Here is a 23,204-nt window from a genome sequence, read left to right on the forward strand (position 1 = left end):
ATGAAATAACCAGTGGTTATTAACCACACAGTTATACGTGAAACTCTATCGTAGGCCTACTGTAACCGAACGCAAAAACCGTATGATAGGTAACGCATTTGGTCGCGTACAGTTGAACTGGTTCTACGTTGAAGGCATATTCTACTTATGACGCAGATTTTTTTCCTAGGGCATGCACTAAAGCAGGTAAATAAGTATTGCAACGACGCAGAAACAGCAACTTACATTTTGACATGTATTATGACCAGATGTTACCACAAACCAGCCATACTTACGTTCAGTATAACCTGCAATAACCCGAATGTTCGATTGCGAACAACTTTTCCATACCGGGTCTGTGGAAAATGAATAATAAATCGTCTAAATTCGACTCCTAGACATCAATTGTTTTGTGTAGGATTTAAATAAAAAAATGATTGATGGAACGGTGATGATGAGTGTAATCAGAGAAAATAAATTGCAAAACACGAAGGGAACTATTTTTTCACCACAATAATAAACATTTTAAAGGCTAGATGAGGTTGTTGCGACAAGGTAAAAAAAAGTTTTGTGTCAAGATAAACATTTGCACTTTTCGAAAGATTACAAACAATACAAAGGCTAATAGCGGAAAGATCATTCCAGTTCGATGATTAGGTCACCCTCGCCAATGCTGTCACCGGTTTTGCAGTGGATCGCCTTCACTTTGCCGTCCCTAGCCGCCGTCAGGCTGTTCTGCATTTTCATGGCTTCAATAACGCAAACTTCCTGCCCGACTGCAACCTCGTCGCCCACCTTGCACGAAATCGTAAGCACGGAGCCTGTGGAAAGTACAGAAGCACTTGGATAAAACAATCACTTTGTAATGTAGCAGAAATGCGATGACTTTTTTGATTCGTAAACTTGGCAATACAGCATTTTTTGGTTGTAGTTTTAAACCAACACTTTTTCTCGAAGTTTTGCTGTCAAGTTGCTGATGAAATTTACGCAGTTTATTTTCACAAACCGAACGGGTTAACCACAAAAAGCGCGAAATATTGGCGGTTACACGTGAAACGTTCAAACAAGTCAAGTCACTACTCTAAAAGTCGTTAACTTTTATGTACCCGGCATTGGAGAGCGTAGAACAGACGATTGATCCTCTTCTACTTTTTTGGGCATAAATTCCTGCATACGAGCAGCATCTTCCCTCAAAACGTCGATGTCAAACTGAGAAACATGCACAGTGTCATCTTACGTATAACTCATAGTATTGATTTAACCAATTTGTCTTTGTGAACCATATTTGGTCCTGTTTACTACTCGCGGTGCTCTTTCAGTTATGCAATTCGGGCGAAAGTGTTTAGTTTCTATCGGAACTTTTTTGTGTGAAATCAAAACCAAAAATTTAAAAATTCAAATCATTTTTACAAAAGTCCGTTTTCTGCACAATATTAGCCGTGAAAAGTATTATAAAGTGTAATCAACGGGTGTACCTGTATCCCTAATAAGGCTGTTATCAAACAAATAATTATTTGATTATTTAAAAGTTTATCAAATAATTTTATGCACAATTTTAAATCCTCGATATAGGTGCAAAATCAATCTATTTGAACACATTGGTGACATTTTATGAAATGGAAATTAAAAAAAAAATTCTTGATCAGAAAAAAGATTTAGCACAGATTTAATGACAAAAGACACAACTACATTACAATTTTTGTTTAACAACTTTTAAAAATACTTATTCAAAAACGGTTCTGGGCCTTACATCGTGGAAATTGTAAATTATTTAAATTATTTGGTTTGAAAGGAAACCAAATTATTGCTATTGAAAATATCAAAACCTTTATTCGATAACAGTCCTAAATGGCTTGCAGCATCCAAAATAAACGAAAATTTTAAATTTCCCACAGGCTTATTCGATTATTGGCTTTGATGTACACTGTACAGTGATATTTAACCATGTTTGGTCGATGTAACGCGGTTGTAAAGCAAAAACAAATTACATTAGAAGGGTGGCTTAGCACATATTGCCCTCGCATATACACTATAACCTATTTTAAACCTTAATATATTTCCCACAATTGTTTTATATTGGGTCCCATATCAGCCAACATAGGCGCCGAGTTTTACAAAAATGCAAGGTGGCGGACATAAAATATGACGTCACTTTATGTGACGTCACTAAAGCGTGCAACCACAAGAACTCAAATTCAAAGCCAATAAACGTTTCATAGAAATAACGTTTAATTCGCAAATGCAACACGTTGCTGTAACGTTTGTCATTGGTTTAGCAACGTTTGTACACAACAATGGCCCAACATTCACTGGCAGACAATTGTGTTTTTGTCGTCATAAACAAAGCACTAACAGGTTGCAGTTTTAAGCCACGTTTTGTGTCTGTATCGCCAGCACGTTTGTTTTAAAGCAAAATTGTTCCTAATTTTCTTCAGATTTGACGATATTTCGTATGTAACCGCTACAAACTAACCAAAATATCCACGGTGGCCGCCACCGTGCTTTAAAAACCCAAGGTGGCGGCGCCACCCCGCCACCGCCTATTCGGCGCCTATGTCAGCCAATATCTTTTGTAACCTTGGTTGTTTCTGCGGGCAGAAACTCATGGGTCCCCACACATGCAAAGTTGTAAATAATGCATTTCAAGAGATAACTACAAAGTTTGTTGTTGTAAGGTAAAACACAGTGATCAGTACTGAGCATAAATAATTATGCTATATGGAGTAGAAACTATTCAAAGTTCATTCAATTTGGACATTGTTTAAAAAATTGACCAATTTTTGGGAGCTAGCGGGGTAAATATTGGGGCCACAGGGTGAAACACAACATTCTACACCTATAAATGGCACACTCTACAAGCTGTCCAAATTTCATCCAATGCAGACATTGTTTAAAAAAATTCACCAATTTAGGGGACTAAAGGGCTAAATATTATGGCCACAGGGTTAAACATAACAATTGGCCCCTATAAATGACAAATTCTACAAGCTGTTCAAATTTCTTTTAATTCCGACACTGTTTTAAAAACTCACCAATTTTAGGGGGTTAGTGGGGCATCTGATGGGGTTCTACACTCAAAAGTATAAAAAATGAAATCACAATGATCCAATCAAAAGTCATGTCAAGTTTTACCCAAATTGGACAACGTTTAAAATTCTGACCACCCCAACATTAGTTAACGCTTCTGACGTCATAAGACTGTTAACACCCCCTTTTTTTTTTTGAAAACGTCCACCAAGTGTTGCACAAACACAAGTACCATATTATTATACTATTACACCACAGAAATCTTTCGTTTGTGGTGTGCGGCAACATAGAAAAACCTTTTACTTTTTGGGGTCTAGCCGGGTAAATACTGGGGTTATCAACTCAAACAAAGCAGATGGTACATCTACATAACTATCTACCATCTGTGAAAGTTTCATCCAAATCCACGAAAGATTACATGTCAAAAGTGCATGGACAAACTTCGGCGGAAAAAAGAAAAAAACAGAGTGAAATGAAGATGCGTCCCCTTACTCCAATGTTATTTAACCTTTTTCCGTTGTACACCTTTTACAATTTTTTACACAAAGGAAGTAAAAAAGTCAACTAATAACTACTTGCTTGGTTAGGTGATTATATCTTAATTGCTATAAGAGGCCAGGGGCGCAAAACTTGAGGTCGTAAACATGTAAACTTAAATGCATGTACTGGCGGTCGTGACGAAACTAAAACTGTTTGCTAGATATTTGGATTGCAAAGCCGGATTGATCAGTTTTTGTGGGGCTGGAAAAAATACTAACAGCCAAGGAGTCATATGCTTCAAACTTTTTGTATGACTATTATAGACAAACAATGCGAAAAACAGGCATCGTCAGCGCCACAATATAGATGGTGAGGTTTTAACAGTTAGTATTGATCGCTACACTGTCCAGCTCAAACTGCGGAACAAGTTAGAAATTGACCTGGGCTATTGGTATGTTACAATTGATCTCAACAAGACAGAAAAATCCGTATCTGTACCTAGATATCAATGACATTTTCGAAAATACTAAAATTAAAATGTCCAACTTCTAACAGTTAGTCCTGGAATGTGCTGCATTTCATAAAACACAATAGTGAGTAACAGTGATCTAAGCTGAAGCCTATTTCACTTTGTATGTACTTCAGTCGTATACCCTAATTTTGATGCGGCTTGATATACAGGTATATCAAGTTGAATAGCACTGCACTTTACTGATGCACCTCGTTAAAAGCGTCAAATATTTTATTATAGCATTGACGGGATCCAACTTTTGCCACGGTTTATGCACCCCCTTAGATTTGTAACTTAAAATAAATGGCACTTCTACTTGCCTATATGTGGGTGTGTAAACTAGAAAAACACAAAACGAAGAAAATATATCCTCTTCAGGAAAGGGCACCCTTAACGATTATCAAATCTGCAAGACCTTGGTACTGACATAACCTTCTTAACTAATGTGTTTGGTCACAACCATTTACGTGTATTTGTGCAAAAATTCGTCCGGCAGGCGATATGCACGTACGTGCGTCTGCTAATCCTATAACGGAAGAAAGCTAGTTCATCAAACGACAGAAACTCACCAATGTGCCTTGATATTGAATTATAAAATTTCCGGTAGGTGTCGCATCAATGCATTGGACCGTAAAAGGGGTGCAACCGTCCACCGATACAGATTGCGTTGGCGAGGTTAGATTCCAATCGGAGCTTACAACCAAAGAAGCATCGCCAATTGTCACCTGTGAAAACGTAACCTCACGTTGTAGACAAAACAATCAGTATCTACTTCTGCAATTTTTGATTTTTAAACGTTGGTAATGAGACGCAATACTTATGATTCAAATCTAGGGTTCATAGGTTTAAATTCCAGCACTAGGGAATCGTGCTACGTTATTAACGAAACGTTACACAACCAAGTCACCAACTCTGTACACTAAATTTCTCCTGTTTCCTATTGATGAGCCGTAGAGTCGTAAACCTGTTATGATCAAAACAGGATGATTTAATTGCTTTTTTCCAATTTACCTTGTAAGAGTCGGGCAATTTTGTCACTGTAGCGTCATGTGACTCGTCATTCAACGTTACCCGAACATCCCATTGTGTGACGTCATCAGAATGTTGAGCAGTCCTTGTAATACAATTCGGTTGAGGGTTAGCTTGATTTCTATAGTTTTGTTAAAGGTAACGATCAAAATTTAATTGTAAATGACCGAAGCTACTAGACCAGTAAAACGGGTTCCCTACAGAACGTTCGAAGCCCTTCTATCAGTTCTCGTACAAAACTCCGAGATCGAGTCAGGCGTGGCCTATACCTGGTTTGGTTCAAGAACAGTCGGTTTCCAAATTGTTGTCTGGCATAAAACGAACAAGCAACGGCGGAAAGTTGCAGATGTTCCGAAGGCGTAAGTTGTTTTCCGCGGAATCCGTCGGGGTAGACTTCTTCAAGAAACTTCGTACTAATGTCACCTTATAAAAACAAAATAATACGCCGCGTGTCAATTTACTTTGTTGTGTCAAAATGGCTTTGCGTGCTAACATTTAATGTGTAATAGTGGTTTGTGTCAGCAAAAATAAAAATTGTTGCCTGTAGATTTTTTTCAAAAAAAAACAACGATTACACCATAAAAACCAACAGCATGCAAGGTAATGGTTTACAATTTAGAAAAAGGTACTTAATTGCATGGGAAATCGCAAAGATTTTGGGGTGCTATGAAACATCACCTTGCGTGCCAACCTTTAAGCGTTTATCATAATGAATTTGAGCCACTGACCAAGACTACAAATTATGAACCTTGTTTTTGATTGAGCTGGTGTGTCAAAAACATAACATGTCCATGTGGTTCTTATGTAGTTCTGTGGTTCTTCAAAAATTACCAACATTTAACGACGGAATAAACTTTCCCAAAACAATTAGATGAAATGCCTTTATCGCTTGCGGTGCATGGGGTTTAAAATCGTCGTCGGATGCAAAAACATACAATCACGCGCCCTAAATATGTTTTTGACATTTTCCTGCGACGGTTTTGGCCAATTACACCTACATCATAAAGTCAATTAAGAAGTTATTATAGAAAGTTGCAACTCGCTAGACCCAATTACAGGTTTGTCTGCAACTTAATAGGGTGCGTGATTCATTCAAACGATTAAAGTCCTGCGGTGCTGTGTTGCGAGCCAAGTTCGTCACTGGCAAATAAAATGCATAAAGTTCAGATTTCGGTTTGCCCCACAAGGTTACGCGACAAGCTGTCTGCCCGGTAACGCGCCATTATGCCTTGAACCAGCAAGCGTGGTTGGAATACTAGTTCCTAAACGTCCGCAAGCACAAATTATATTTTCGCTACTCAAGGTGACGTGGAGAGGATAATGCACAGGCAACTATGCTCTCGGTACATTCCTTCAACTAAAAAGGACGGAAAGGCTTGTCTTTGAAAAGGAGCCGCTTTACGCTTGAAAACTGAACCTCAATGTTTGACAACAAATTAATATGTGACGAACGTAACGTTTACACAACAAAATATCGCCTAGTGTAACCGACCAACACGTTTTACAATACGAATAATTGGACTTTTTACCGTAAAGCTAATTGATGAGGATGATTGCGTTCAAAAAAACAATTTCTACCTTGCACAAACTTCGGATGTCGAAGAACCTCGTGGCAAAGCGGAACGTTGTGCGTCACACCTCGTATGACGTAGCTATCCAGGGCTGAACACATTAGTGCAAGAGCTTCTTCGCGGTTTTGACCGTAAGTCACTAGCTGAAAAACGATAGACACAAACATGTTTGTCAAATTTTTTCTGTCTCAAATCAGCTATGATGCTGGGTCAGTAGTGAAAACAAAACGAACATTTATGCCCTTTACCTAACAAACAGTTACGTTTATCAATGTGGTAAAAGGTTATTAATATCTACAAGAAAATAGATAATAATCCCTAAACACATTTTTTTGTATGTGGTTGAAACTGGTACTGATTTGCACCTTAGATATCATGGGGTCGTAGTAGATGCTGATGTCACTTCCTTCTACCACCCCACTGTCAACCCTTACATTGTCCATGTGTGTAGGTTCCACATACCGCTTCAAGCGACCAATCGACGGCAAGCCAAACGACTTGTAAGGATCCTATCATCGGAACAAAGTTGGTCAATTGGTCCGCAAACATTAGTTAAATGACAAAATGCAGTGAGACACGATTTTAGTATTCGGTTAGGTCAGATGTTATGAAAAATTTTCGTGGAGTATGGCAGTGCTCTTCAACCGGTGTGCACCGGGCACCCTAGGGTGCACCAAAAGATGCATGGGGTGCACCAGTACGAAAGGATATACAAGGGTGAATCACAAACTTTTAATGAACCATTAATATTTGACCTTCAGGAGATTAGAAAAAGGGTAGGGATGGGCCGAGCCGAGCCAGAACCCGAGTACTCGGTACCGAGCATCGCTGTTTTTAATGCTCGGTGCTCCGCCGAGCAGTTGCACAAACTGACCCGAACGTTAAATTTGCATATACATGCCCTGCTAACATACGAAACTAGTGTACTAAATGGTGTCTATGAACAAAAACGAATGATTTTTGGAATGTATTAGATAGTGAAAAAACGCGTACTTATAAAGGGCATGACAGCTTAATAAAACACCGCCGGTGACATACAAGACCTTGTAGAGCTAAAACGTAGAAAGGGGATTTTTGTGACGTCATAATGCACCGAGCGTGCTCGGCCGAGCACCGAGCATTAAAGTGAGATGCTCGGTGCTCGACCAAGCAGAACATTTGCAGTTTTGGCCCATCCCTAAAAAAGGGTGTAGGTTTTAATTGATGTATAAATGAACCTTTTATTTTTTTTAAATGTTGATGTCTAACACTTTTAGTCCAGTCGACGTTTATCTACTTCAAAAGACGCTTTGCGCACAGTGCAGTTTGACGTTAATTTAGGTCAAAAGTTTTTGATCAAAAATGTTTGCGTCAATAGTTTTGATTTTAAGTAAACACGGTGCATGAGTTCGTCACAACAAATTTAAGGGTTCACCACACAAAAAAGGTTGAAGAGCACTGGAGTATGGTACAAGACATGAAATAATTATTTTTCCTTCTTCAATAAAACAAATTTATTTTCGATAAATTAGAAACACAGAGATTTCTAACAGGAATCAGGCGTTGTTTTTTTCCTTTTTTTTCACTTTTTGTTTTTCTTGTACAGTTGTATCTACTGCGTACTAAGCCCTTTACCTCTGCATAAACACGACACTCGATAGCCCATCCATTAATACCAACATCTTTTTGTGAGATGGATAGCGGATGGCCGGCGGCAACACGAATCATTTCACGAACCAGATCAACACCTTAAAAAAATATTGAACGTTAAATAGGGTGCCTATAAAAATAAGATTTGTGTTGTCGGCTTGGATCTGCGTTTTTCTTTGGCACGACACCAAACAGCAAAAGGTTGTTAGTTCAAATCTTACTGTGGGCCAATCTTAGTCGCATAAACGATAAAAAAATCTAACTGCGTCCGGTTGGAACGCCCAAGGCGGAAATAGTTGTTAAAGTGAATCCGGATAGCCGCTGGGTGCAACTTTGGCGCTAATATTCCAATATGACAGAGCAAAGCATAAAACAAACAAACCTGTAATGAGTTCGGTGACTGGGTGCTCAACTTGAAGTCGTGTGTTCATCTCAAGAAAGTAGAAGTTTTTTTTCGAGTCGACAAGAAATTCCACGGTACCTGTATGGTAATGGCAGCGATAAAAACGAATATATAATCAGATAACAGATAATTAGCACAACACTGCTACTGAGTGCCTGAATTAAATAAATATCATGCTGTGTGGGCTGAAGTTGTAATCAAAAGAAACAATTGGTCCGAACCTGAGCTCTTGTACTGGACAGCCTTTGCAAGAGTTACGGCCTGTTCACCCATAGCTCTCCTTGTTTCAGCGTCAAGAAAGGTGGATGGAGCCTCTTCTACGACTTTTTGATTTCGCCGCTGGATAGAGCACTCGCGTTCGTTAAGCCACAAAGTGTTTCCCTGGCTGTCTGCAATCACCTGTCAAGTCGTACCAGTTAAATAACAGACACCCAGGAGTGGATTGTAAAAGCGACACAATTTTGTTGCTCTATCAGTAGTTTTATGGTTCACAAAATGTACTATTTTGCAAAACCCCTGCCCCTCTGGTCAGGCAACCGCATAGGCATTGTTGTAAATTTAAAAGTTTAGCCATTGCAGATTTGTGTCGTACTTATCACTTTTTATTGCAAAAATTTCTACAAACTGAATTGACTACAGATTAAAGGCACCTACTGATTTCACCAATCTTTCGTTTCCTCATTGCCGTATGTGCAATGAAAAGTTCAATACATTTGGATGAAACTTGTACAGTTGGTAGATAACTAGACATGAACTGCAAGACTGTGCACACTTGTGTTGTTAAGTCCACACTATGGTACACACATGGTGAATTAATCCTTTCTGTTTTATCCTGTGTTAATGTTACTTAAACAGTCATTAAAATTTTGTCCTGTTACAAATACATTAGCTTGGCTTGCATTGTGTTTTGTGAATTTGTGGGTAATGTTTTCTTAGTTATTACAAACGCAAGTTTAGTGTTTTACTATAGATTTTAAAAAGCAGAGTATTTGTGTACGTCCATCATCAACCTAACCAAATTTGCTGGAAGAAACAAACCTGCACTTCAATATGTCTTGGGTTGTCAATAAACTTTTCAATAAGAAGTCTGTCATCCCCAAAACTTGATGCAGCTTCCTGGGATGAAAATCTAAACCCATCTCTGGTCTCCTTTTCATTCCAGGCAATTCTCATTCCTTTGCCTCCACCTCCAGCTGATGCTTTGATCATCACAGGGTAGCCTTGAGCAAAAAGACATGGTATTAGAGCAGTGGTTCCCAATCGGGGTGCCGCGGCACCATGGGGTGCCAATTGCAATGCTCAAGGGTGCCGCGAGATATTGGTATTGTAATACTGCGGCATTATTTCCTTTAACTTGAACAAGTGCGAAATTTATGTAATTCTAACCGAGTTTCAGTGCGTATTAAGTTTCGTTTTGAAAAGTGTGAAACGCATAATTATTGCCAGATTTAATGATTTTGTTTTGCGTTTCACGGCGCACAAAGTGGTGGGGGGAGATTAACTAAGTAATTACCAGACCTGTGATAAACTGCGCTGCAAACCGTCGCGACTGCCAACATCAGCAGTAATAATTTTTTAAGCACTCGTTTTTCATTTAACACTAGAAGGCGTTTCGCTTTCATCATGATGACATTGTTGGAAACTTTTGCACCGGGATACGATGCACAGCGAAAACCATGATGCATAGCTAATCGAAAAAAGGCTAAGTTATAATTAATCATTTAACTGCGGCTGGTCCGAAGACAATTGTAAAACGCGATAGAATACAAACTGGTGCGAATTTTAATCCCAACTGGGGTGCATTTGAAAGCATATGTACAATGGTTTCTACTTGCGTCAAAAAATGATACGTTTATACACCAAGGACAAAATAACTAAAAAAAAGATATTTGAGGCTACTTGGTGCAAGAAGCCAAATCCAAATTTCACACTGACTTTTTAATAAATACATTTATTTATGCGCGCTATACTGTACAACTCATTCTGTGTTATTTCATACAGAGAAACCACATCAAATTGATTCAGTTTTGCTAGGGTGCCACAAACTATTTATCTCTTTGATAGGGTGCCACAAGGTCAAAAAGGTTGGGAACCACTGTATTAGAGTGATTCGTTTGTTTTAGTTTTTAAAACATTTAAAATGAACAAAAACACAACATGCCACCACCCAAAAAAACTTTTAATTAATGGGTTTTGAAAGCATAGTTTATGGTAAGCTGTATGTTTAAAAGTTTTTTTCATCTGTTTATGGAAAACAGCATGTGTCCCGTTTCAAAAAGTGGGCACATATAAACAAACCAGATCTCTGTACACATGACCTGGTGGGGTCGTACAAAATACATTTAGTCATAAAATTTGCACAACACTTATATATGATATTCTTTTTGTTAAAGATTTGTTTTCATATAAACTTGTCAATGTATGCATACCTGGAAGCTTAGGAAAGAAAAACTTGAAACACAAATACGGACTTATAATGAACAAAAAAGTTATGAGTTTAATCAAAAGGCCATGTAATGTTGCACAACACAATTGGGCAAATGGTGTACAAACCTCAGCATTTGTTCATATAAAAGTGCCACACATATTTTACACCATTTTTTGAAGTATAACTGTAATCATTTGATTACAATGCAAACAGGTGTAGCACTTTGACAAATGCAAATAGTCCTAATGCGAGAAACAAGCAACATAACTTGTGCACAACTATAAACCAATGATACTGTATCCACCATTGGTAATTTCTGGTAATCATTAACAAACATCATATTGGTATATCGTACCTATGTCCTGGGCAATTTTGACAGCCTCATCCGCGTCAGCCACAACTCCATTGTAACCTGGTATTGTGTTAACCCCGGATTCATATGCAATAACTTTCGACTTGATTTTGTCACCCATGGCATCAATCGCAAACGTATCAGGGCCGATAAAAGCCACATCATTCTCAGCCTTAAAAGAAGTAATACCACTATTATTTATGTTACATAGTATATGATAGCATATGAAGATAGTATATTATGAAGGTAGTATATGAAGGTTTGTGACCATGGTTTCTTAAATAACACCTCAAAACAAAAACAACAAAGTAGAAGTTACATCACAGTATACACTACTTATACTTACCAATGCTTTGGCAAATAATTTGTTTTCAGACAGAAATCCATATCCTGGATGGACCTAATTGATAAAAATCAGCAACATTTTTAAAACTAGAATGAAGCATTGCCAAAGCATTAAAGTTTTAACAACTTACTGCTTGTGATCCAGTGCTTTTTATTGCATCAAGGATAACAGGAATGTTCAGATAACTTTGAGCAGAGGGTGCAGGACCAACGCATACCGCTTCATCAGCCATTAATGTATGGACTGCATTGGCATCAGCTTCACTATGTACAGCGACTGTGGCAATTCCCATCTCCTTGCATGTGCGCATGACCTGTTTTTGCAATACATGCATATAAATTGATGTTTATAGTAAGAGATACAGTGTCTTTGGCAAACAAGTTCTTGTGATAGTAAAGTTATAGTAATATGATTTGTAATTTCAAATACATAATTATTGTAAAAAAATAAAGCATGATTGTGTCTAACCAAATTAGGCAACTGTACCAACCAGCATAAACTTGACATAACAATGCTTAGCAACAACATTACCCACCCGACATGCTATTTCGCCTCGGTTTGCAATCAGGATCTTGTCAAACGTCTGCATTGAACAGAAAAATGTATTTGAACCAGTTCAAATTTACAGACTTTATATAATGTGATTTTACAATTCTTTATTAATAAGTTGCAGACCTTTTCATCTTGGTAACTTGACTGCACATTTGCTACACTTCTTACAGCAAACCGATTAAAGTTGCCCTGCACAAAAATATGTATTAAAGTTATTGCATTAATTTAATTAATACCATGAAAAATTAAAACCTTAGAGTTTTCGTTGGTCTCAGAATATTTAAAATCTTAAACTACAAACAATTTAAGTAAGGCTGTAATACACAAACAGTTACTAGGACCTGTACCAGCTGGTTTCACTACATTGTCATTTAATAAACTCTAATCCCAATTTTAAATTCATGTAGATTCACTTTGTTCTTCAACTTATTATTTTCCATACTGTTTACACAGAAACCAATGGGTCAATACAATGCTGTCATTTTGTATTCGCTTGACACATCAAAACTTACAAACTTTTGATTGCCGTAAATGGGATATTTTACTGATTGGGATCATTATTATCACTGGGTAAGTCATAAGTCAAAGAAAGCAAATGATTCAGTATGGGTTAATGAACTGTTAGTTTTAACCATTTTTAAAAGATGTGGTAATTAATAAACATGATTTCAGAATTTTTTTTCCACAAATTTGAAAGAAACTAACTAATCCAGGGGAGAAGGTTAATAAAACTTAAATTTGATGTTGAACTTCGACAAGCAATTTATGATCAAGCTTAAATTCAACATTTTTAACCAAGCAAAAATGCAATTGTATTTGGAAGTAAAAAAGTAGCTGCTAATGCAAATTTGAAGGTAACAGTTTTTCCACTTTTTAAATAGCTAAGTTTAAAATAAGCTGCTTACAACAACCTTCACCCTTATAATTGAAAAGTTTGTGACATGTTTTCTTTTGACCAAAAACAATGTTACATCTATAAAATAAGTAAAACCCAAAACTTACTGCGTTGATCTTTCCTTTCAAAAGTTTTGCAAGTGCAAATCGCAGGGAACTCATCTTTGTGAAATAATAATATGAACTTATTTACACCAACAAACAGTTATAAGTAAAAATTTAATTCATGTTTTGAAAGAGAATCTTATTCTGAAACAACAAATGAAGAAAGTTGAACCAAAATTTATTAAGTCAATGAACATAACACAATTATGTACAAGAGCTGTAACTGACCACATTGTGGAATTTTGGTAGTGGATAGGTTTTTGTACACATATTAATTTATTCAAGGGTGGCAGTCCACAAAATATTAATAGAAGAATTAAGGCATAAAAGATGTGAAGACATGAAAACTTCAACGAAATACATCCAGTTTGGCATGATTTAGTAAAACCAATGTTAAAATCACATCATGGGTACAATTCGTTTCTAAACTGTTCACCAGATTACACAACTGTATTTTAAAAGTTTGTTTATTTAATCCCTGACAGGACTCTTGCTGTAGGAACGACTGCGGTCTGGACTTTTGGACATATCACGAGATTTTTCAGCTGGATCTGGGGATCTTGAATGTCTTGGAGATGGTGATCGACTACGATTGCTGTCACGGCGAGATCTATCTCTTGATCGGGATCGAATTGGACTTCTGGACCTGGACCGACTCGGAGATCGTTTTTCCTCATACAAGCGAATTTTGCGACCACAAAGCTCAGTGTCATCAAGTTTGGAAATGGCATTTTTCATATCATCATAAGAGGCAAAATCCACCACACCTTCGTTGCGAGTTTTCTGGTTGGCCTCTGCATAAGTGACTTCACCACCTGCACCTCGTAAGTAATCTTTGAGATCTTGCCATGTGACACGAGAGGAAAGATTCTCAACAATCACCCGATATTTTGTACGCGAAGGTGGAGCATATCTGCCTCCAAATGAGCGACCACCACCGCCTCGATCATCTCTGCCATACCGGTCACCATAACCACCACCGCCTCTATCACGACCTCCATAACCACCTCGGTCGCGGCCACCATAACCGCCTCCCCCACCACCTCCATAGTTGTCCCTTCGTCCACCTCCAAAACTACCACCACCACCTCCTCCCCCACCTCTTCTAGGGGTACCTTTAGCATGCTCAACAGTCACACGACTGCCAGCAAGTGTTTGATTGTTCATTTCATACACAGCATCATCAGCATCTCGATGATCATCGAATTCCACAAAGCCATATCCTTGCTTTAAGTTGACCTCCCTGATCTTGCCAAAACCATCAAAGAAGCGTTCCACATCTCCTTCTGTAGCACGATTGCTTAAACCACCCAAAAAAATTCTGCATCCAGACATGATGAGCTGGAAAAAAGCATGACATAAAATATTTGCAGCCAAACTTTTAGAATTGCCATAATTACTTCTCAATAATAATAATACAATAAATGATTTATTTCCACTGAAAAGCCACACAGACTAGTTTCTCTGTCTTACCCATCAACCAATTAGTAAGAGACGAACTAATGGATATTGAATGGAATCAGAAAGAGGACGATGGTTAGCCAAACATATTTCTTTATGAGGAAATTGTGTCGCAAGAGTCGTTTCTGGGAGATTTGAGGGTGGGAGTGGGTGGGAGGAACCCCATAGGCATGTAGCAGGCGAAACAAAAAAACCAAAGGCGGAACATGAGGAAAAGAAAACCAATGCCAGATAGATGAGTACCAGTATGGGAATTAATATGGATACAGCACGGACAAGGCCTAAAATACAATGTGATTTTATTGAGGTAAGGTTATTAGTTAAGAACAACTTTGTTGCACAAAACTACATCAAAATAATGCGGTTGCTTCAGGATAGTTAAATGGGTTGAAAACATTTTAGTTTGAGCTTTCTCGCGAGGTAACGTATGATTTGCAAAGGTGTTAGACTGCAAACTCAAATTACACAATTAAACAAAGATGCAAATAACTTTAGTCAACATTCAAAACACTTTTGTTAAATAATGAAGCACAACGTAAACGATTTAAATCACCTAATAATACTAACCTTTGCTGCAAAAATGTTCCAAAACCGTCTTCCTCAACGCGATGCTGCAAGTGCAAAGGAAAAAGCAAATGGCGTTGGCGTGGCAAGCGGCTGCGCGAACGCTGATTGGCTGGCGGATTATTGGATGAGCGATCTGTATCCAACAAAGTTGGCTGCTTTTTAGTCACTTCTTATCATCACATGTCATATCCTCCTAGTTTTAGATTTAGACCAGGGTTTCCCAACCGGTGGTACGCGTACCACTAGTGGTACGCGAACACCTTTTGTTTTTTTGCGATTTCCGCATTTTTGCACACAAATCACAAGGGATAACAAAATGTCTGTTACTGAATCCAACGGGTTACGTGTCACTTCTATGTTTGCTCCAACTAACACATTTAAGGTCCCACCAGTAAGGTAGGCATTGTTAGAAAATAGTATGTCTTTGTTCTAATTATTTCGTGGTAACAATAACAAGCGTAGAGATAATGCGCCTGTAGTAACAACTGTTGAATTAGTGTGCTTGGGAGTTGTAGTGTACTGCAGAAAGTGCGTTACAAACGTTTTACCAATTTGATTTCGAAAAATGTCGACGCGAAATATGACACGGGTTATCTAAAATATGGATTCGTAGAAATTGAACACAGAGGCGAGGTTCTCCCGCAGTGCATGGTTTGTATGAAGACGCTCTCGAATAGTGCCATGAAACCAAGTCTGCTCAAGCGGCATCTTGAAACAAACCATCCTACAAAAAAGGACCAAGATCTTAGCTACTTTCAGCGCCTTGCAGAAAAAGCTAAACAACAACGCATTGATAAAACAGGCGCCGTGTACCAGAGCAGCTCTGGGAATGTAAAAGCTTCATTTGAAGTTTCCCTCCTGGTCGCCCAAAACATGAAGGCGCATACAGTTGCTGAGTCTCTAATTATGCCAGCGGCGAAAATCGTGATTCGAAACGTGATCGGGGTGGAGGCGGAGGCCAAGTTGTCCAGTGTGTCCCTGTCTAATAACACTGTGAAGCGTCGTATTGAGGAAATGTCGATCGACATTGCCGACCAAGTTGTTGCAACAGTGAGATCTTCAAAGTATGGGTTTGCAATTCGACTTGACGAATCCACGGATGTCACCAATTGCGCTCAGTTACTGGTACATGTCCGATACACTCAACAAGACAAGGTAAATACCGAATTACGGTTAAGTCAGAACTTGTCAGGCACAACCAAAGGAGTGGATATTTTTAATGTTTTGAACGACTTTTTCAAGCGGAATAGGACGTACTTTAAACAATATCTGGGGTGATTCTGATTTGTATAGTTTGTACTCTACATAGTATTATTATTTAAGCCCAGTGCCGATCACTGTGTTTTACCTTACAACACTCGACTTTCTCATGGTTATCAATTGAAATGCATTATTTTCAACTTTGCATGTGTGGGGACCCATGAGTTTCTGCCTGCAGAAACAGTTAAGGTTATAAAAGACGATGGCTAATATGGGACTCAATACAAAATAAGCATGGGAAATATATTAATGTTTTAAAATAGGTTATAGTGTAAATGCAAGGACAAAATGTGCTAAGCCACCCTTGTAGTTTTAGATACTTGCCAAGGTTATGATGCAGAGAGAGAGAGAGAGAGGAGAGATTTGGTTAATCACCTAAACGTAAGTTTATCATCTTTGAAAAGTGTTTTATCAGCAGTTAGTTTTGGTGCATAATTACAATATGATTGGTTTGAATTTCATTTCGACGTCGCAAACAAATGCGGTCAAACATGTTTTTGCTTAAAAAAATAGTAAAAAATCTTCGACAAGAACGTCTTTCCGTGGGTAGATTCGCAATGATAGAATAATTTGGTTACTAAACAAAACAGTGATGGCGGTCGTGCGGAATTATATTTTTGGCATGGAATGTTTTCTACAGAACAGTTAAGTCGATGTAGTTGACCAGTAAAGTTGTTTTTCTTTAGTAATTACCAATGTAACTTGGCACGTTTCGCACTATCAGAAGTGTTATGTCTACCTCAATGCTGCAGGTAGCAGTGATTTTTCTACATTATCAAGTGTGGATTTTTCCAACGAACAAGTTTTTAGGACCCAGCTCGGCTGCTGAAAAAACGCACTCAGTTAACGAAAAAACAAGTTTGTATCAAATGTCTCAAGATAAACGTCACGTTCGCACTAGAGCTCACGACAAACACAGCAAAACACAAACACACATTGGACTTGTGAAACAAGGAGTTTCTACCACGATTTTTTGTACACAACATCGACTGTTTTGTTCGCTTTTCTTGCTTCATCTCAGTCGCTCGGTGTCTCAGAGCGATGCTCGTTCCGTTGCGGTGATGCGCTACGGCGACGATCACGTGAGTAGCTTCGTCTGTTACGTGATCCAGACCTGCTTCTACTCCTTGACGAACGAGATCGTGAACGTGATCGGCGGTAAGCGCGTGGACTACGGCTCCTCGATCTGGAATACGATCTACTTCTCGATCTCGAATCACGCGTATCCTCTTCAATCAGCTTAATTCTTCGGCCATTGATTTCGGTGCCGTCTAGCTTGTCGATGGCGCGCTTCATGTCGCCATACGTCGCGAAATCGACCACTCCTTCATTGCGTCGATGCTTGTGCGCGTCGGCGTATGTGATTTCACCAGCTTGGCGCAAGTAATCCTTTAGGTCTTGCCAGCTAACGCGCGTTGAAAGATTTTGCACGGTGACGCGGTATTTAGTGCGAAGCGGTGGGCCATACTTTTCGATAGCTCGCCCGTGGAAGTAGCTTGGTCGCACTCGTCCAGTGCTATCGCGAAATTCCCTGCGACCACCATAATAATCTCGATCTCGATCCCGAGGTCTGTCGTACTCGCGGTTTCGGGGCACACCGATGGCGTGCTCCACGGTCACCCGTTCGCCACACAGATTTTGGTTGTTGAGCTCGTAAACTGCGTCATCGGCGTCTCGGGCATCATCGAATTCGACGAAGCAATACCCGGTTTTAATGTTGATGTCGTTGATTCTACCGAAACCCCTAAAAAATCTTTCAACATCATATTCCGCTGCGTTGCGGCTTAGACGACCCACGAAGACTCGACGACCAGACATGGTTGCAGATGAGCTATCAGCTTTTCAAACAACAATAAGGACAAAATACAATTGGATTTTGACTTACTAATACTTGGGGTATCTGTGTTCAGAATTAAAAGACCAAACACACAAACAATTATAAAAACTGTCCGGACCCTAGTCAGCATGTACCATTTTAAAAAATAGTATCATTCACACTGAACGCAATTTAATAATATTTAATGTCATGATAGGGATAAGCCACATGAAAAAATGATTTAGCCACACAAAAACATGTGTAGAAATACACATGAAAACAAAAATATAGTTATGTGTGTGTATTGGCCAAACTATTGCCATGACCTTCTTGACCCTAAGCGTGTCTGTGTTTATTAACCTTCATATATATTTAGCTCTACCCACCAATCATTATTAATTTTAATCCAGCGCCAAACCAAAAAATATATTGTTTTTTAACAGTAGCTACACCTATAACATCCGACAAGTAGGTCATATTGGAATTTCAATTTTTTTCAGTGGTACTCGATTAAAAATTGCTGGCATTGTGTCAAATCTGCTGGTCAAAGCCACTTTCATTACAACTAAGATTATTTTCTTGTATGTAAATGAAATAATGTAAACAAGATAAGAATGACTATGAAATTTTGTGATGTGTGAAATGGTAGAAAATCTGACTTTTGGTGATATACATAAGTTCCATTTTCCCACTTTTATGTTTAATTTTATTCAATATTCCACTTACCACATTAACATTTTATAGTGAACACATGAATGCAACAAAAACCTATTTTTGCCTATTGCGGTAAAAAAATACGATTGCCAACTAAACATAATATGGTAATAGACTACAATATTCATATTTACTGGCAATCCGAAAAAGATTTCATCATGAATCATCTTTCCCGAAGTATTGTTGCCAAATCTTCTACCAGACACCCATCAAGGTACTTTGCCACTTTGGCTGTGTGATGTGTTTTAATTGCATCGCTTTCCCCTATTCGCAAAGTAACGTATCTTAAATTGACAAGTTAGAACAACGTTTCTTATCCTCACACACTACCTAAAAAGATACCAAATCCATTTTTTCTGCGATTTGATCTCAAATTGTAAGATTTCTATGGTGAAGTTATATGACTTTTTCATGTTTAATAAACAGACACGTTAATTTAAACAAAAAATACCAGTATCAATTAATTATCAATATATTTCCCGATGTTAATACAGAAGTATTTTTTATTTGAAAACATATATTTATTTGCTAAAGATGTTTGTTTAAAATCGCTACATTTCATTTTTCACGGCGGCCATTGTTTCGAAACGAAACAGAACGATGTCAAAAGTCAAAATAACGAAATAGATTCACACATGACTGCACAAAATTTCCGCAAAAAAAGTTGTTGTGGATGTGAATTATTAATCAAACAAACTTTTTTGTTGCACAACAGTTTTTCGAAAGTTTGATGTTTTATGGTCTGGATAACATTTTAGCATTAGTTTTTATAAAATTTCGCAGTAGTTTTAGTTAAATTATGTGGCTAAGAATTATTTCTGCCTTTTTTGGTATCGCACAGTGTATGAAATTGTAAGAAACACTACGCAACAGGGCTGAAAAATAGTAGTTTTGCTTAATTTGATAAGTAGAATAGAATGACATTTTACCTGGTTCCGCAAACCTATCCCTAAGTCTAACTTTTCAGTAAACTAAGTTTAGAGTTGACAATTTTTGTTTGCACTAGCATAATTTTACTGCGTGCACAAAAATGAGTTTTGTGCGGATAGCAGAGGATGAACATGACGAGGAGCCAATTGAAATACCGGTTGAGAATGATGGGACATTGTTTCTTTCATCAATTTGTGGTAGGTTTTAATATTTCATGTCAGTTTTATTTAGTTAATTCAACAACATGATATTTTTTCTGCAGCTCAATTTCCTGGAGCCTGTGGCCTAAAATATAGAAACCCAGAAACCCATACCATGAGGGGAGTGAAGGTTGTTGATGGAATTCTGTATCCCCCAGATGTTGAGCAATTCTGGAAAAATTATTTATACATCACAGTTTACCCAAAGGGTCAGCTAAAACTAATTTTAAGATATAGTTAGATCAGACAAATATGTTTAGAAATGAACACTGCACATGTAACTGTTAAATTGTATGGGGTTTGCTTCTGCAGACAATAAACGAAAAATGGAAGAGGACCAGGACAGTCAGAGCATTCGAAGCAAGAGGCCAGCTCAAAAGTGTTCAGATCTTATAGTTCTGGGTCTTCCTTGGAAAGTCACAGAAAAAGATCTCGAAGATTATTTTGCACCATTTGGGGAACTTGTGATGACCCTGGTAAGTTTTATAGTTCAATATACCTTGCTTAATCTTTAAAAAGCATGAAGTTTGTGTTACTCACTAGTTTAACTGAATTTTATTCTGGTGTGTTGTTGAAAATTGTCTGCAAATATGTGTTGTTTTTGTGGGTTAACTGTGATAAGGTGCATTGTCGACAATACATAAAGATCTTTGACAAATGCATTTTTGTTCTTGTGGGTTAACTGTGATAAAAAATTGTGGGTAACTGTGATACAAAATGATTGACCGTCAATGGAACATGGAGGTTAAGTAAGATACTGTGTTGATATGCTTGGATCAAAAATATACATACAATATGTTTTAATTGGATTGTCATATACTCCCCTGAATTTACGTTTTACATTTATATGCTTTCATACATAATACAGTTTTATCCATTTGTTGTGTTTCATGTTGCTTGTACATAAATAACAATGATTGAAGTGCACCCATCTAAATGTGTGAAATGCGGCGAATTCGGTCGTGGTCAGTTTGAGTGCAGATATTGAGAATAACTGTTCTTTTTGCCAATCATTTTACCATTTCTGGTTTGAAAAATATGTGGACTCATGTTATACCTTACACATTGGTTTTGGGGATTTTATGTCTTCACTGAAATCTGTGTCCTCACATATTGTGTGAATGTGGGATATTTACATCTTGACAAATGTTTGAAAATGACTTGTGAAATGAAGTTAGCTGATGATACAGTGTTTTGATGCTTGTCAACGACAAAAGTATGAGGACAATTGCTATAAAACCAAGATGTGTGCCTGTTTAACCAAATCTGCTCCATCTATTGGTATGTATCATCTCATTCAAGTGTGTAAATCTATTTTTTAATTTATGCCATCACAATGGTAAAGATAATAAGGAAGTGTGTACCTATAATATCAGACAATGTAATTCAACTACCTTTTCGATTTTCGACAATAACTGTGAGGTTGATAACCCTGTGGTGGAAATTTTTTGTCTTATATATTAACATACCAAAAGGACAATCTATTGCAGCCAACTGTTCTAAAATATTCATTTATTTTTTTAGGGGAGCTTCTACAACTCAATTCCAAGCTGCTGTCGGTATAACAAAGACACTCTGCTACAATTCAACCTTTTCCATTTTTGTGCCAAATTCCATGTTGTCGTGTTTTTGTGACCCACTGTATTAATTTCTTCAACTGTGATTGCCTTTTGTAAAATTCTTATTTGAAGCCTGTAATTTTTATTCTGAGAAACACTCAATTTACTCCAAGAAAAATGTGTCTACAGATAAAAAGAGATGCAGCAGGCAAATCCAGAGGCTATGGGTTTATTCGCTTCGCCAACTATGAGGCTCAAGAAACTGTTATTAAACAGCGACATCAGTTGGATGGAAGATGGTGTGATGTCAAGATACCACATTCCAAAGTTAGTGGATGGCAGAAGAATTTTATTTTGTTGTCTTTAAAACAAAACAAAATTTGCTTTTTAGTTAATCAGACAAACAGCATATGTAACTTATTTCAGGTGCAAAGCAGTGGGCAAACAAGTGGTAAAGTGTTTGTAGGAAGGATCACAGATTCTATGACTAAAGAAGATTTAAAAAGTTACTTTGAGCACTTTGGTGAAGTTGACGATGTTTACATTCCCACACCATTCCGTGCCTTTGCATTTGTCACATTCAGAGACAGTGGTAAGACCCAAACCCAGAATTTTGTTTTGAATTGTATGGTATTGGTATTGTTTAAAAAGCGATTCTTGGATATCGAAGATGACTTGATCAGGTGCAACACATAACTTTTACTTTTAGTTTTTTTAAAGATTTTAACTTTTGATTGACAGCTGTTGCTGCAAGGTTAATCGGTGAGGACCAAGTGATCAACGGTGTAAGTGTTTACATCAACACAGCTGACCCCAAAGGTACTAAGGAGCAGAGCAAACCCAACACAGAAAACATGTCATATCAATACCAGTCTGGAAGCAGCCGATCAAACCAGAGTGGAAGGTATTATGGCGCTGCACCAAACAGCCAAGGGCAGTATTCGGGTGATATGCAGCCCAACTTACCTTATAATCCAGCTGGGGGTATGGGTGTAGCAGGTGGACAAGGAAATTTCAGTGGTGGCTTCAACATGATGAATCCTGCAGTGTTGGCAGCGGCACTTGGTTCATGGAACTCAATGCTTAATGGCATGTTTGGTGAACAAATGGCCCAGAACATGAACAAGCGACCAGGGGGCTCAGGTAACAGACCAGGTTGGCCCACTGATGTCAAAGATTCGCCGCCATGGAATAACAAAGGCGATACAAAGTGGTCTTAACTGCTGCAGTAATTTTATTGGTTTGTGTCATTGTGCATAGTGTTGTACAGTGGCTTCGTTTTGAAAATTGCGATTTTTGAGAACTGTATAAATTAATGTCCAAAAGTCATATCAACTTTCTTTTGTTTGACAAAAAGACAAAAATGACATGACAAAATGACAAAAAATATG

General features: G+C 38.0%; 4 protein-coding genes and 1 pseudogene across 7 annotated transcripts; 2 read left to right on the top strand and 3 right to left on the bottom strand.

The window, feature by feature from the left end:
• Positions 1-221: 221 nt before the first annotated feature.
• Positions 222-13,390, bottom strand: LOC145223917 (propionyl-CoA carboxylase alpha chain, mitochondrial-like). Its single transcript, XM_080090329.1, has 17 exons — positions 13,310-13,390; positions 12,431-12,496; positions 12,291-12,338; positions 11,886-12,068; positions 11,756-11,809; positions 11,413-11,581; positions 9,668-9,849; positions 8,851-9,028; positions 8,609-8,707; positions 8,212-8,324; positions 6,963-7,106; positions 6,605-6,740; positions 5,296-5,449; positions 5,009-5,111; positions 4,567-4,722; positions 1,086-1,188; positions 222-800 (listed from the first exon to the last, which is right to left on the bottom strand). The coding sequence occupies exons 1-17, from the start codon at positions 13,361-13,363 to the stop codon at positions 616-618; spliced, it is 2,127 nt and encodes a 708-aa protein (XP_079946455.1). The 5' UTR covers positions 13,364-13,390; the 3' UTR covers positions 222-615.
• Positions 13,391-13,468: 78 nt separating this feature from the next.
• Positions 13,469-15,574, bottom strand: LOC145223920 (serine/arginine-rich splicing factor 5 pseudogene; annotated as a pseudogene). Of its 2 annotated transcripts, XR_013859522.1 has the most exons (3): positions 15,335-15,420; positions 14,780-15,048; positions 13,469-14,647 (listed from the first exon to the last, which is right to left on the bottom strand). The product of XR_013859522.1 is annotated as a serine/arginine-rich splicing factor 5 pseudogene, transcript variant X2 (transcript). The 2 variants fall into 2 exon arrangements; XR_013859521.1 differs by lacking the exon at positions 14,780-15,048 and having other exon boundaries at positions 15,335-15,574.
• A 339-nt stretch (positions 15,575-15,913) lies between these two features.
• LOC145223923 (zinc finger BED domain-containing protein 5-like) lies at positions 15,914-17,392 on the top strand. Its single transcript, XM_080090334.1, has 2 exons — positions 15,914-16,489; positions 16,905-17,392. The coding sequence occupies exons 1-2, from the start codon at positions 15,983-15,985 to the stop codon at positions 16,908-16,910; spliced, it is 513 nt and encodes a 170-aa protein (XP_079946460.1). The 5' UTR covers positions 15,914-15,982; the 3' UTR covers positions 16,911-17,392.
• Positions 17,393-17,437: 45 nt separating this feature from the next.
• LOC145223921 (serine/arginine-rich splicing factor 6-like) lies at positions 17,438-19,471 on the bottom strand. Of its 2 annotated transcripts, none has more exons than XM_080090332.1 (2): positions 19,259-19,471; positions 17,438-18,432 (listed from the first exon to the last, which is right to left on the bottom strand). In XM_080090332.1, exon 2 carries the CDS (start codon positions 18,410-18,412, stop codon positions 17,612-17,614), a length of 801 nt encoding a protein of 266 aa, XP_079946458.1. In that variant the 5' UTR covers positions 18,413-18,432; positions 19,259-19,471; the 3' UTR covers positions 17,438-17,611. The 2 variants fall into 2 exon arrangements, with proteins under 2 accessions (XP_079946458.1, XP_079946459.1); XM_080090333.1 differs by having other exon boundaries at positions 17,438-18,338; positions 19,259-19,468.
• Positions 19,472-20,028: 557 nt separating this feature from the next.
• Positions 20,029-23,142, top strand: LOC145223919 (TAR DNA-binding protein 43-like). Its single transcript, XM_080090331.1, has 6 exons — positions 20,029-20,251; positions 20,317-20,463; positions 20,567-20,730; positions 22,003-22,140; positions 22,240-22,405; positions 22,555-23,142. The coding sequence occupies exons 1-6, from the start codon at positions 20,155-20,157 to the stop codon at positions 23,031-23,033; spliced, it is 1,191 nt and encodes a 396-aa protein (XP_079946457.1). The 5' UTR covers positions 20,029-20,154; the 3' UTR covers positions 23,034-23,142.
• The last annotated feature ends 62 nt before the right edge of the window (positions 23,143-23,204 follow it).

The sequence above is a fragment of the Phallusia mammillata genome, chromosome 4 (assembly GCF_965637545.1).
Source record: "Phallusia mammillata chromosome 4, kaPhaMamm4.hap1.1, whole genome shotgun sequence".
NCBI lineage: Eukaryota > Metazoa > Chordata > Ascidiacea > Phlebobranchia > Ascidiidae > Phallusia > Phallusia mammillata.

Bases quoted from the DNA above. Each gene is read 5' to 3' on its own strand.
- LOC145223917 (XM_080090329.1), bottom strand. From the start codon at position 13,363: ATGAGTTCCCTGCGATTTGCACTTGCAAAACTTTTGAAAGGAAAGATC. The intron at 12,497-13,309 runs GTAAGTTTTGGG...ATTTTTGTGCAG, and splicing joins TGAAAGGAAAGATCAACGCA to GGCAACTTTAATCGGTTTGC. The intron at 11,582-11,755 runs GTAAGTATAAGT...ACTTCTTTTAAG, and splicing joins AATTATTTGCCAAAGCATTG to GCTGAGAATGATGTGGCTTT.
- LOC145223921 (XM_080090332.1), bottom strand. From the start codon at position 18,412: ATGTCTGGTCGTCGAGTCTTCGTGGGTCGTCTAAGCCGCAACGCAGCG.
- LOC145223919 (XM_080090331.1), top strand. From the start codon at position 20,155: ATGAGTTTTGTGCGGATAGCAGAGGATGAACATGACGAGGAGCCAATT. The intron at 20,464-20,566 runs GTCAGCTAAAAC...TTGCTTCTGCAG, and splicing joins CATCACAGTTTACCCAAAGG to ACAATAAACGAAAAATGGAA. The intron at 22,406-22,554 runs GTAAGACCCAAA...TTTGATTGACAG, and splicing joins TGTCACATTCAGAGACAGTG to CTGTTGCTGCAAGGTTAATC.
- LOC145223923 (XM_080090334.1), top strand. From the start codon at position 15,983: ATGGTTTGTATGAAGACGCTCTCGAATAGTGCCATGAAACCAAGTCTG.